The sequence below is a fragment of the Caretta caretta genome, chromosome 7 (assembly GCF_965140235.1).
Source record: "Caretta caretta isolate rCarCar2 chromosome 7, rCarCar1.hap1, whole genome shotgun sequence".
In the NCBI taxonomy this organism is placed as follows: domain Eukaryota; kingdom Metazoa; phylum Chordata; order Testudines; family Cheloniidae; genus Caretta; species Caretta caretta.
This window is the reverse complement of record NC_134212.1, coordinates 9,666,111-9,680,248: the sequence shown is the minus strand read 5'-3', so window position 1 is coordinate 9,680,248 and position 14,138 is coordinate 9,666,111. Positions and strand designations below refer to the sequence as shown.

General features: G+C 41.3%; 1 protein-coding gene across 15 annotated transcripts in view; it reads right to left on the bottom strand.

Annotated features, from left to right (window-relative positions):
• Positions 1–2,344: 2,344 nt before the first annotated feature.
• The window catches only part of MITF (melanocyte inducing transcription factor), a 245,109-nt gene continuing 233,315 nt past the window's right edge, over positions 2,345–14,138 (bottom strand). For 10 of the 15 annotated variants that reach the window (XM_048859195.2, XM_048859187.2, XM_075130233.1 and 7 more), the window contains 4 exons: positions 13,708–13,782; positions 12,526–12,601; positions 8,207–8,354; positions 2,345–6,626 (listed from right to left, as the gene is read on the bottom strand). In XM_048859195.2, coding sequence (XP_048715152.1) covers positions 6,246–6,626; positions 8,207–8,354; positions 12,526–12,601; positions 13,708–13,782 — 680 coding nt within the window. In that variant the 3' untranslated portion in view covers positions 2,345–6,245. The remainder of the gene's footprint in view (positions 6,627–8,206; positions 8,355–12,525; positions 12,602–13,707; positions 13,783–14,138) is intronic. The other 5 variants (XM_048859188.2, XM_075130234.1, XM_048859191.2 and 2 more) reach the window with 2 other exon arrangements.

The following is a 14,138-nucleotide window of genomic DNA, read 5'->3' as shown; positions in this document are numbered from 1 at the left end:
CTCCAGTTCGATGTTCTCCTTCCCTGAGACTTTCATCCTCCTCAACAGCACAGAGGCTGTCAGACTCTGGGTGGGACCACTCTACTGTGTCCCAGCAAATCTCATCCCCTCCGTCTCCCTTAGCTCCTCCAGTTCAGCCACTCTGAGCTCAAGAGCTCACATTTGCTGAGGGCCATGAGGTGCTTGCACTGAATGTACACCTATGCCACGTGTCCACAAGGCAGGGAATCATACATGCTGAATTCAGCGCAGTAGACTGCATAGCCCCCACTCTGCTGCTGGGCTTCTGCCTCCATTATTTTTACTCCTCCGTTTGGTTTTTATAGGGGAGAGGAAGATGTTAATTAGACCCAAAAAACATTCTCTAAACTTAGGCTATCTGGTTCTCAACCTTCCCCTCTAAACTCTCTTGCAAAACTCCGGTTTGCTAGCTCCTCTGGCTGCTTAGGAGCTGGCTTTTTAAACCCCTGTTTTCCTTGACTATCCCTGTCCCCTGGTTTATTGATCCTAAACGGATTACGGATCAAAGCCTCGTTAAGTAGCTCTCAGCCTTGCGTATCAGGCCACGAGGCTCAGGACAGGGTCCCCCAACACAGACCACACTATAAATTTCAGTCAAGCAGGCACACAGCAAGCAAGCAAGCCCTCAAACTACAGACGACAAACTAACCCCAAGGGTCATGTAGTCACTCTTCCTTCACCAGTTTTCACCTTAAGAACTGGGCCCTAGTCTCCAGTTTTATAGAAGACAATTACAACACCGTACAGTCATACGCTAAACTCCTAGTGAAGACATCTGGAATTCAGGTCATCACATAGTCATAGCATTGCATGTGTGCTGAGATGCAAACCTATGATCTTGTCCCTACTACCCATCCGTATTAGACAGGCCAAATCATTGCCCTTCAGATCAGGATTGAAGCTTCCTAAAACTCACAGCGCTCACTCTGAAATGCTCTCTATGCTACACTCATAGTAACAGCTTTTGTCTTGCTTGGTAGTGCATTTCTGCCCAGTATACAAAAAGCATCACTCAATGCCAGAAATGCTTATACAGGCTTCAGTTGCACAGATGAACTCACATTTGATAGGAATTCTAGTCCTGCGGTTAAAGCAGTGGCTTGGGACTCAGAAGAGTTGGATTCACCTCTGCCACAGGCTTCCTTTGTAAGCCTAGGCCTATTGCTTCATCTCTGTGCTTCACTTACCCTTCTGTGCAAGAGAGAATACTTGCTTTCTGCTGCTCTTAAAAATTAGGGGCCACATTTGCTGCTGACAAAAGCCTCTGAAGTCAATGGAGTTAGGCCAGCAAAAGAGTGGCCCATAATCTTCAAGATAATCACACATTTCAAAAAGTTGTAAGTCAGTGCACTCCATGGTATTAAGTAAAAACCCTTCTAATCAGAGGTCAGAAGTTTCGGTCTGGCTAAGGATTGTAGACAGGCTGCTTCTAACACCAGTTCAAGTCCTGTATCGGATCCTTAAAGTACTGGACTAAAGCATGCTAGTATAGGTAACAGAAGTCATAAAGGAACCTGACTTTAGCTCTTTAAATAGGGTGATATAAAAGAGGTTTTTTAAAAAAATTACATGCCTAGATAAACCAATGCATTCTATTCCTAAAGCCTAAGAATTTTCACAAATTTAGGCACAAACAATTACATCTCTCTGCAGTCTGAGGTGGCTTTAAGTGATTTCAATGGCTAGAGGATGCAGATATCAAGTGGGATCTTTCCCACAAGCTAAGGGGCTTGTGGGAACTTTGGATGCTCAAGGCTGACACACTTACAGCAAAGTCAACCTCACAACAATGAGGATGCAGCTGAATACTGCAGGGAGGGATGGGATGTTAGGACAAAGATGCTGTGCTTCATGCTACAGACGAGGGCGAGCCCATTGTAGGGTGAAGTAGTCAGAGCAATGAGCCGGGAAGACTATTTTAGCAGCTGTAGTTTGAATGGAGTTGAGGGGCAAAAGGCAGCTGTCATCAGATTCCAAGAGGACGACATTCGTCTGTAGTGACCAGTTGTTTTTTGTTTTATGCTTAGATTGTAAATTCTTCCGGGGAGGAAGTGTCCTTGTACTGTGTTTGTACAGTGCCTAGCACAATGGCGTCCTGCTCCATGACTGGGACTCGTAGGCACTACTGCAATACAATAAATAATACAAAACAAAGGTTGCAACAACACAGTAAGAACTAAAATCACTTATTACTGTCGCTTTAAAAACTTTGGCACAATCTGTCAGTGACTAAGTCACAAACGTGACATGTACTGTTGAGAGCCTTAAAGACATTTACAACCAAGATTCACTTACACTGAACACAAGTGGCTTACACAGAGGATGTGAAAAACCAAATGCTTTAATCCATCTATGAAGAACAACAGTTCAAAGTATTTCATTGGATACATTACTATCGATCCATAATTTACAGTGCTATGGACCATACACAAATTATTGCTGCACTCAACAGCAGGTGAATATCAACAACATTACAGTACCAAGCATCATAGCAAGAGGCAGTAATTAATGTCACCTTTTCAAGAAATATAGGTATTTTATATTATCAATATCTGCTTCTCCCCAGTGCATTTTATGTGTAAAAAAAAAAAAAAAATCAATGTAAGTGCATTATTTTGTGCTTTGCTTTTTTTTTTCCTTGTACACTTCCTATTTGCTTTTATAGGCGGCAGAGTTAATATTGCTATAGTCTAAAAACAATAAAGAACTTCATTATATTCTATGCGTTCATATTTGTTGCATGGTTTTGGCAAAGTGAGAATTGTTTGGTAATCCATTTCCCTGGCACGTGGGCCATACAGTCATTACAGATTGAAGCTTTGGGCAATAACTGTCCTAGGGCTGCTGCTCCATCTTGCTGATGCAATGCCTTGCCTCAAGCTGCTGACTCTTTGCCTGTCTGTAGTAACTCCACATGTAAAACATTAAGGGCCATATGCTCCATGGTGCATGTACCATAGAGAGAATAAGGGCATCAGAACTTAACTGTCTGAAAAGTCCAGGCCTCCTCCTGGCGTACCAAATGAGAACACTCACATGCTTGCATGCAGAAGAGCTGCAATATCCAAAAATGGGGGTGCAACCTAAGGAAGCGTAGGAGGAGTTGAGAAAAAGGCCAAAGTTGAGTGTTATGTACAGTGTGCTATCTTGGAGATAAGCTACCGGCTACATACAGCATGATATGGCTGCTGGGGGCCATAGTAATGTTTATCCAGAGAAATCCTGATCTTGGTAAGGAATCATATTTTTGTCAATTTCTAAGCATATGGGGACCATCTACAAATTGCACGAGGGCAGGGGATCAGGGTTTCCTTTTAGTCCACACAGGGATCAAATAAGCATGATGCATATTTGCATACCCTACATCCAGGCCCCACTTCTATATAGATCACAGCATGGTACCCAACACGGTATCCAGGTTGGGGCCATCTTGAATGGATTTTTCTGGTTACAACGCCCAAATGACCTTGGGCATCCCATTTTTGGCTTTTGCTCACCCTTTTCCTTTGAAGGGGCGTATATGACCTTGCCTTAGAGCTATTGCCACTCTTTTTCCTGCTGTTATTTCCTTCATCTGTCACCGTTAACATATTGCAACAACAAGAGAAAGTGACTGCATGCATAGTTGCGAAACTATGGCACAGCTGCTGTGCAATGAGCCACCCAGGATACATGAGCATCTTAACTGCAGTGAAGATGGTGACGGGCTGCAATAAGGAATGCTGGAGACACACGTGCAGTGCCTCTGGGCCACAGTTTGGAAACCACTGCTCTAGCAGATACAGAAAACAGTCCAAAAAACGGGCTAGGAAGAACAGGCATTTGTTGTAACACTGTGGGCTGACTCTTGCCCCTCCCGAAAAGTGACAAATCTGGTGATTATCAAAGCTAATATACACTTAGCTATTCAAACAGAAACAAAGAACCGCATAACTAACCAGTGAAAGAGCTATACAAATATAAGAAAGGATGTCAAGAATATAGAATCATAGAAGTGTAGGACTAGAAGGGACCTTGAGGGGTCATCTAGTCCAGTGCCCTGCACTCAAGGCAGGACTACACAGTAAACTAGACCAGTCTTCCATATCGGCCACATAGGAGACTTCCCTCTCAAAGACCCAATCCACCCCAAGTACCAGAATAGAAAGCAGCAGAGCTGATAACAGGCCCAGTCATGCACTCCCATTGTCAAACAAAAAACTCCTATTGGCTTCCATGAGAGCAGGACTGGGCACCAGTGGTTTCAAGGATTTTTCATAACCAAATGTATATGTGAAAGATGCAGCATCCATCAGTAGGAACCTTCCATTAAAACTCCTGACGTTTTGTCCTCCGTCTTTCAACATCACCACTATATTCACATTTGATTTCAGAACACTATTAAACAGCCATGACCAAGGTTTCTTGATCAAGTCTGCCACGTTGGCACTCAATCACTAAACAAGATTTTAATTTTTATATATTATACATATCTTTCCAGTGTAGCACAAAGAGAATGGGATGCTCTTGTTTTCTACAGAGGGTACCAGGCTACACTCCAATTTCCTATAACTATCACCCCAAAACTTCCTCCTATGCCACACTTCAGTCAGTGCTCGTCCAAGAAGACTACAACAACAATTTAAGGCACTTCATTCTGAACGAGATGCTTTTCTGACACATTTCAACTGCATGCTGCTACTGAGAAATCCAGTCGGTCAGTCTGGCTCATAACACCGTCTGTCATCTTTGTAAAAACTTCTAGGTTTGATATAATACAATTGTAACTACTGTTATTGCATAGGACTACACTTGCGTAGATAATGCACCAAACCTACTTTTTCAACATTGTTGCAAGTTAAATTAATACAACGGTTATAAAGTAACAGTTATTTTAAGATACAGTATATTTACTCTTTTAAACCAGCCACATTGCTGAAATAAAACACCAATTTAATTACTCTAAGGGGCATATTAACTATATAGTTATTAGGCTTCAAAGCATATTACTATTCTTTCTGTATCACTAAAAATAAATATGTAAGTTCATTTTCTCTACAGAGCTTTGTTTTGCTACCTAGTCTAAATCTGTATTACACCTTCAATTGGGTTTAAAAATATTTCCAAAGTGAGACTGTAATATACAAAATATTCTCAAAATCTCTCAATACACAGGATCCTGCATAAAAGCTTTCTTTCAAGTGTTTACAAAGAATGCAGAAAACCTCCAGTGAGTTTTAAACATGTCAAAAAATTGTTGTAATATTAAGAGGCATATTCTTATAAATGAAATACAACTATATTTAAAAACAAAACAAAAACATGAGGATAACTAAAGAATCCATGCAAATGAAAAACCTGTACAACACAAAAAAAAAAAAAAAAAAAGGCCAGTTAGAAATATACAACAAAATGTGCCCAGTTGATAAAATGTATTGAATTTTGTCTGAAAATGTATACCATCTTACAGTGCTCCTCTGTTTTATTGTTGATAAACAATTCTAGGTCTTCTTTTCAAAATAAAAGCCTTTAAAGAAAAGCTTGAAGTAGGAGCAGAAGGGAAACCCTTTCAGTTGAGAGTAGGAAACAACAACACTCCAAGAAACTGAGACAGATTCATGCTTCCCTACACTCTCTCCTTCATTTCTAGCATCATCATCAGGAACATTTCATATTGGAATCAACAATCAGTATGTGTTAATGCTAGTTTTATTATTATTAAAGTAGAATAGTGATTTATTTTAAATATCTTGTGATAAAGACTAAACTAAGTTTGAAGGATACTGTATCTTTAAGGCAGCACTATTAAATCAACACAACATGGTTACAAAGTGGATATTTTTGGTTTCTTCACATTCTCTCTCTCTTTTTTTTTTTTTTTAAGCTTTACATTTAGTTTCCAAGTAAATAACTTGTAAGTTTCCCCTGAATAGAAACAGACTGTTTTGATTTGTAATTCTATTGCTTTGAGTAGATTTGACCAGTTCAAAGTTCTTGGCGAATCCAGTTCACAAATACTGTACATGTGTTGTACAATATTTTGGAGGCATTGGTACTTTTAAAATAGAATATACAAGTCTTTTCACAAAATTCAAAAATATATATAATATATATACTGGGCTATTGATGAAGCGAAAGTAGATTAATATTAAAAGAAAATCAAAAAAAAAACCCTAAAAATGTAAATTATTTAATCTACTGATTAAGAAATGAAGCAGTTTATGAGAGGCCATGCCAATTATCTGCTAACAAGCATGATCAGTATCTTCCATGCTCATGCTGCTTCTTCTGCTACTTGTTTTTGAAGCTCCAGGAGACACTGAGGAAAGGAGTGGGTCAGTAACTCCTACAGGGGAGAGAGTATCGTCCATCAAAATATCTTCCAGTTTGGATCCCACTTTTGTGGGGACACTGTAGGATCCTAGGTTATCGTTGAAAGTTATGGTACCATCAGTAAGATCAAGGGTAGTCGTGCAAGATAAATCTGAGCGGTGCTGCAATACATCTTGGTTGCAGTTGTCAATGACAGGTTCTTGCTTGATGACCCGGTTTACCACATCTGGTGAGCAAAGGCCTGTAGATGGGACAAGAGAAAGTCCATGTGCTCGAGCCTGCATCTCAAGTTCCTGTAAAGAAGGCAACAGACACAAATAAAAGCTGAAAGCAAAGATGAAGTGTAATGCTGTTGATACATCTTTGATGTACAATTTCCGATGGACACTTATAAACCGCATCACCCTCTCAGCAACTCCCATCCCACTACGAGAGCAACAACTGCTGCAAGAATTGGACTTGATATAGCTATCATACCCCCCTCCCGAACTTCCTCCACCCAAGATCACTACTTAAATACCATTCGCTCAATTAAAAGTCTGCAGAGAGTCAATGGTGGCAGACCACTGCCAGACTTTTCCTGGAGAACCATCTCATTGCCAAAAACAAATTTCACAGGCAATATGATCAAGATGTCTTCAAGCACACCAGCAACTTAAGTTCTCAATGGATATCCAGATCAGCAGTGCTGACAGCAACCACAGCAAAGCCTTACAGATCAGAGCCATGACGACAGTTATACCACGTCTTTTTGTATTATTTAAATCCGTAACTACCATAAATAGAGCCACCAAAATAAAGTGTGGTAGTCCTGCTATTCATAGGGGAAACTGAGGCGCTCTCCTGGACCAAAAAAAGACACCATCACCACAGTATATTCCTTCCTCTGGTGAAAATCCCCCTGGCTTTCATCAGAGCATTGTTTAATTTACTGTTCAATGTATTTTTTTTTTTTTACTAGACATGCAGCCATTGGCGGGCTCTCCCTGCAGCAGCTCAGTACTAGACACAAAGGGGACGCACAAAGCAGGGAAGTAGAGCTGCCAGCCTGGTGGCTTTCAAAGGATGGTGCTGCAGAACAAGGCTGGTATCCTGTTCCCCCCTTTGCCTCCAAGCCCCACTAAACTCACTCTGTGCAGAGCAGTGGCTGAGAGGCTCCTGCAGACTACCAGGGAGGAGGCTGTTAATGTAGCATCATTCCCTTCTCCCTTGCAGAGGACAGGGAGACAACCTTACATGGAGGACTCCTGCTATCTGCAGATCTCTGGGACAGCCTGTGCCTAGCGGTGGTGCTCCATGTGAATTTGTAGAACATCATTCCACTCGACTGCTCTGTTTAGGAAGCAGTGTCATGTGAGAGGAAAACCATTAGTAGTTTTCAGTCAAAAAGCATTTGAACTAACTTGACCATATTGACAACTGCTCCATATAGAATATGGCACCTTGGGCTCATCCTGCTCTTACTGGAGTCAATGGCAAATATTTCTCTGCCTTCAATGAGAGCAGGACTGGACTCCTCATCTTATCTACAACCTAATAATGCCCAGTGTAGTTTGCAGTGCTTCAAGTTGTGTGGTGAGAGCAGACACACACTAAACTACAAATGTTTTACAAAAAGGCTAGAGAATTATCTGCTATCCAGAAGCGTCTCACTTTTTAAAGTTCCTCCTATAACATAGCTTGTCTCCTATGGTAACGGGATGACCAAGAACTCTACAAGTTCAACTCAGCATTAATCATAGATATTGCAGGACCAGCAATATGGCTCCCTCTAAGTTACATAATAAGCTGGCGTTTCCTTGTAGCAAATAGATGTGAATGATATACATACATACAACTGTTAAATGCATTCATAATGTATTTATCAGCAAACCTGTATTCTGAGCAATAGATGTCTGTTGGCATGTTCTAATTTCTTCTGCCTGTTCTCAAGTTCTTTTGTGCGTTGTTGTTCTCTCTGCAGTTTGCGGATATAGTCCACCGACGCTTTTAAAATAGTGCCCTTATTCCAGCGCATGTCCCTATAAAAGTAGTGTTGGAAAAAAAATCAACCTCTTACCCAAGCTCACTGATAACTAACTCCCCTGCCAAAACGTAGAGCAGACCTGCAGTGATGTTTAACAGCACAAGTTACACCACATCTGACAGAATTATAGTATTACAAAGTATCGACTTTGAAAAGAGCTGTGTGTAATACACTAGGGGGAGCCAGAGGGCAACTCATTAGCAGGCAGTCTACCGTACGGGATTTGGATTCACGTAATTACTGAAGAGGACACATGCTCACCATTGCTTTCTCATGGGAATGAAACTGCAGGGATGGTAAATTACAGTATTCAAGGATTCAAGTTTCACATAGATCTCATTCTAGTGCACTAGTGCCAAGGGACAGAATAGCTAAAGATGAGAGGACTCACTTGGCTTTCAGTGACATCTGAGAGGCTGCTTGACTACCTCCCATCATACCCCACCTCTGAATGAGCAATGCTGGATTTCAGCTTTGATCTTTGAACAACATAGTTAAACTCCCATTCGCTAATGGCCAACTCTAGCCCTGGACTGCAAAGACGTGTTACTGACTGAGAGAAAAGAGCATGGGAGCCTTGGACACCCTCCTATGCAAGATTCCTAGGCCCTCTTGAGCCACTAAAACACCCACTCAGAGGCTAAGTCTACATTTACAGCACCGTGTAAAGTACAGGCCTTACACATGTCATTGCTATCAGCGGGGAAAGGCAGGCTGCGTCCGCACTCGTCACTGCAGGGGGTAGCTAGACAAAGCAGGGAAAGGCTCTGGCAGGGCAGAGCCTTCCCTCTGGCCAGAGCCTTTCCCTGCTGCCTCCCGGCTGTCAGGCCCTTTCCCCACTACAAGAGCCTTTCATTGTGGCGCGGAAAGGCTCCAGCAACAATGAGGCAGCTGGACACTCCACTATCAAAAATAGCAGTAAGGATGTGGGCAGCATTGCTCGGATGTGTAGAAAGCCATGTAGGGTATAAACCTTGAGGGTTCAGGAGTGCAGGACATTTTACTTTACTCAGTTCAGCCACACCATCTACACTGCTGTTTATACCCTTGCCAGGTGGGTGCGTAGCGTCTGCACGCTACACGCCGCCACAGGCCAGGGTGACCTGCTCCACACTGGACCAAAGGGAAGTGATCTGCTGATTAGGGGGTGTGGTGAACCCTCCAGCCAGCCAGCACACAGAATTCGTGCGTTAGCTAGGAGTGCCTGCTACTCCTTTGCTCGTGAGAGAGTGCACGCACAAACAGCCTCCCCTGTGGAATCCTACCTTGGCTGGAAAGACACTAGAATTAAAAGGTTTCATTGGGAAGTATCTGGTCGCACTGATTAGGGCCCAGTTTTTCCTAGATGGGTCTTATCACGTGATCACACAATTAAAACGTATACACAGTAGCAAGGCTCAGATCTAACATGTTGTCACACAATCTCACACATGACTGATGATGATGCAACTGAGGGTGCATTTTCCAGGGATTCCTTAGTAGGGAAGGAGGAAGAGACACGTTATGTAACGTGCGGGACAAAGACCAAGTCGTAGTGCTGGGAGGGAATGTTTTTACTTTATTTTTTTTTAAACTGTTAAAGAGACAGACAAGTATATTTTAAAACTATTCAGCTTTGTGTGCGCATCCTTTACGAACTTCAGCATACTGATCTTTGCTCTTCTGATTAATATTGCAATCACCTGGTCTCAAGTAATATGTTGAATCACTTGATAAATGCTTACGTAGCTAATGCCCTGCTTTATTTACTTACTCCATGGCACCGAGACACTTATGAAGAGAGAAATATAGAACATTATTTTCAGTCTTCAGGATAGCAAAAACAAATGAGCTCTCTCTAGATTATCCCACCTCTGTATCAAGAATGTAAACAGAGTGAACTGTGAACCGACCAATTCTTTCTCGGTGATCATTCATGAAGAATCAAGAATCGTCGTGTATAGTGACTTTCTGTGGTAATGTAAAATGGACGTAGGTCATCGTCTCAAGAGATATGGGTTAATCAAGAATCGTCGTGTATAGTGACTTTCTGTGGTAATGTAAAATGGACGTAGGTCATCGTCTCAAGAGATATGGGTTAATCAAGAATCGTCGTGTATAGTGACTTTCTGTGGTAATGTAAAATGGACGTAGGTCATCGTCTCAAGAGATATGGGTTAATCAAGTTACTCCATCAATTTTCCTCTGGAGGGAACAATAACTTTCCAGTTTTGATACTGGCATATACTGATAAAGCTTTGTTGCGAGGGGAGGGCAGAAGAGATTTCAAAATACAAATGACCCAAAATCCTGCACTCCTTGGATAAAGTGCCTGCTCACTTCCATCACCCCAACTGGAGTTTGGTCAAGACACCAGGATTAACACCTTCACCGGGATCATTCATGAGCCCATAGGGTCAGATCTTTGCTTTATGTACAGCGATTTCAACGCAAGGACAAGCCTATTTCAGGCATGGCAGCCACCTCAAGGATCTCTCTTTCTAAATGGGTTGACCAGGAATTGAGGCAAGTGCCTACTCTTCAGGTTCACATTCATTTGCTGAACAGGGCTTCGATCTAGGGGAATACACTGGCAGTGTTCACAATTAAGTAGTTTCTGTAAGGGGTGTACCTCACAATACTCTTTTAAAAATTGCAAGAGACACTGTAGAAGGGATTCTTTACATGGAGAAATTGACCGGCATAGTTACTGCTGAAAAAGCTATTCTACGATAGCTATTCCAGAATAGCTCCCTGTGTGGACACACGTCCAGAACAGATGCTTCTAATCTGGGACTGCTATTCTTCTGAAGTGGAGTAATTATTCTGGAATAAAATCACTTTTATTTGGGAGTAGTGTCCACATGGAGGAGTTTTTGCAGAACCACCATGGCAGTCAGTTTTCCCCCATGTAGAAAAGGCCTAATTAATGCCTCTGGTGCCTGGTCCTCGCAAGAGGGTTAGGATACATGGATTGCTTGAAGGCATTGTACTGGAATGTGAAGATATTTTAACCCCCCTGTCCAAGCCCATCATGACGGTACTTATGTGGGTTTGCCCTTTTGCGGATGGTGGAGAATCAGCATGTCAAGATAAGATTTAGGTCTACTGGAACATGGATAGCATCTGGCTCAGCTCAGTAGCCAGCAGGAATCCTGTTCTGGGTTCTGCATCAGGGACCAGGAACTCCCAATTCATGTACTACAACAGGAGGTAAGTACCAGCCTGGATTCCATTATTTATTTATTTTTTTTAAAAACTTGAGAGGACTATCCGCTTGGGAGCATTATTATTTTCTATTTGAATTGCCATACCAATCAAAGCAATGGTCCACTTGGTCCAGTATCTTATCCCATAGTAGCCAGTATCAGAGGAAGAGGATCTAAAACCTCCACAGGGAACAGTTATGTGTCAACATGCCAGGAGGAAAGTTTCCTCCTACCCCAGGCTGTTAGTGGGAAGCACGTGATCTCACATCCACTGAATCAATGGTAATACTCCACTGACTTCAATGGACACGGATTCAGCCCTTTCATGATGGGCTTTCGTCCTGGAACATGAAGGTTTCATAACCTTTATATATTTGTATCCTAGTTATGATAAATTAACTACAGTAAATTACTTAATAAAGCTACTTCTGCATGGATGTGTAAGCCTGGGCATGCTTATGGCAAGTTCGTAGTCAGTGATGTGGAGAACCGGAACAAAGCAACATTTTTTTCCTGTTTTTTGAAAGGGTGGGGCAGTACACTGGGTGCTCACTGACACAACTGCTGCCAAGTTCCTGCAGGCCAGACTAGTGCTTCTGCAAAGGCGAACTCATTGCCTGATATGGTTCATTAAGATATACCATCTACACAATTTTCCAGGAGGATCAAACAAAAATTAGTCAAAATCTTTAAAGATTTCAGTTGCTGTGAAGAGACTCAGTGGTGTGGCCTTACAGGGGTTTGTCTACACAGGGAAATTAGTGCACAATAAACTAGGGTGTGAATTTCAAGCACACTAGTTACTCCACGCTAACTGTCTATGTGGACTCTCTTACTGGGTGCCCAGAGTGCCCTTGGGTGGTTTAGCTTAATGTACTCCCAAAGTACAGTAAGCTACTGAGCACAAAGGCACTCTTAAGACATTTAAACAAAAATTCACACATATCATCATTACCGAAGAGACAGTCCCATACTTACGGGTCATTTGATTTTGGTATCAACGTGCCTAATTCTTTAATGCGATCGTTAATATTAAATCTTCTCCTTCGTTCAACTTTAGGAAAATAACAAAGAAATACACATTAGTAAAAACAATGCTTTCTGCTTACAGAATGCAATCCCTTTAATTTAAAGATTTCAAAAACACTTCATGCTTTATACTTATATACATGAATACTTGATACACCACTTAAGATTTATAAACATACTTGTGATACAGGTAAGTCTTATACCCACTTTTCAACTGGATAGATTAGGGCACAGAAACTGAGTGATTTGTCCAAGGACATCCAGTTTGTCAGTGGAAAGGCAGAAAATAACCCAAGGTTCTGAATCCCAGTCTCATTCTTTAAGTACTTTGCCACACTTCCTCAAAACACTGCATGATCCAATTTAAAAATCTTAAACCATACTGTGCCATCAAGGAGACGTCGCTATTGAAACCAGTCGGGAGTTTTGCTTTCTAACTAGAGGCATGAGATTGTTTCTTGTTTTTAGAAATGATATAAAGGATCCTAAAGTGTCCTTTTAGAATTTTAAAGTTAGTAAAACACATGTATTCATGGTGGTAAATATAAAAGTATGCTTCTTAAAATTAGATAGATAGATAGATAGATAGATAGATAGATAGATAGATAGATAGATAGATAGATAGATAGATAGATAGATAGATAGATAGATATCCTTATACTTATGCACACAAGTTTAAAGAAGAGATATATGATTTGATTGTATACATTACATTTTCATTTAAACCACAGATTTTTTTCCTGGTAAAATTTTGTTTAGCGTATTTGTCAAAGGCAACTGGCCAAAGTCTATTCTCAGTTATACTGGTGCAGGTGAAACCACTGTGAATTCAGAATTTGGATCATAGTCTCGTAAGTTTATAAAACTGTTCTCAAACAGTTGTTTTAAAAAATATTGTTTTAAATTCAATAGCAGGTTTAAGCAATCAATATGAGAGAATTTGAGATATTCCATCTGTGGCTATAACCAATAACAAAGTGGTGTAAGGACTGCACAGTAAGCCACCCAAAGCTTTAATGCCTTTTTAAAAATAATTAAATCCTTAATAATCCTCTGTGTACCTTACTCCTCACTGTGGGTCATCAACTAAAATATTAAGGAAATATTGTATATAAGCATAATGAAACTTACTTAAGTTGTGATTGTCTTTTTTCTGCCTCTCTTTAGCCAGCGCCCTTGCTTCTGACTCTGTAGGGAAAATACACGCTGTGCACGTGAATGAAGTCATTAGAATTTTGGAAAGTCAAGGACGCCAACACAGCAATTTATAAAGCACATACATATTTCTGACGTCATTTATCTTATCACTAGGGATAGGCCTCACTACGGAGACCATACTAACACAGCTTTGCCGACTTAACCCCATCCAGCGTTTCTCAAACTGGCGGTCCCAACCCAAAAGGGGATCACAAAGCTATTGCATAGGGGTCGTCAGATCACAAGAAATATTGTGATAACCTTTAGATCCTTTGCTCAGGTTACCATACTTCAAGTTCCCAAACAGAGGACAATGCCGGGGGGAGGGAAGCTGGAAGGGGGGGCGGGTACAGCAGCTGCAAGAC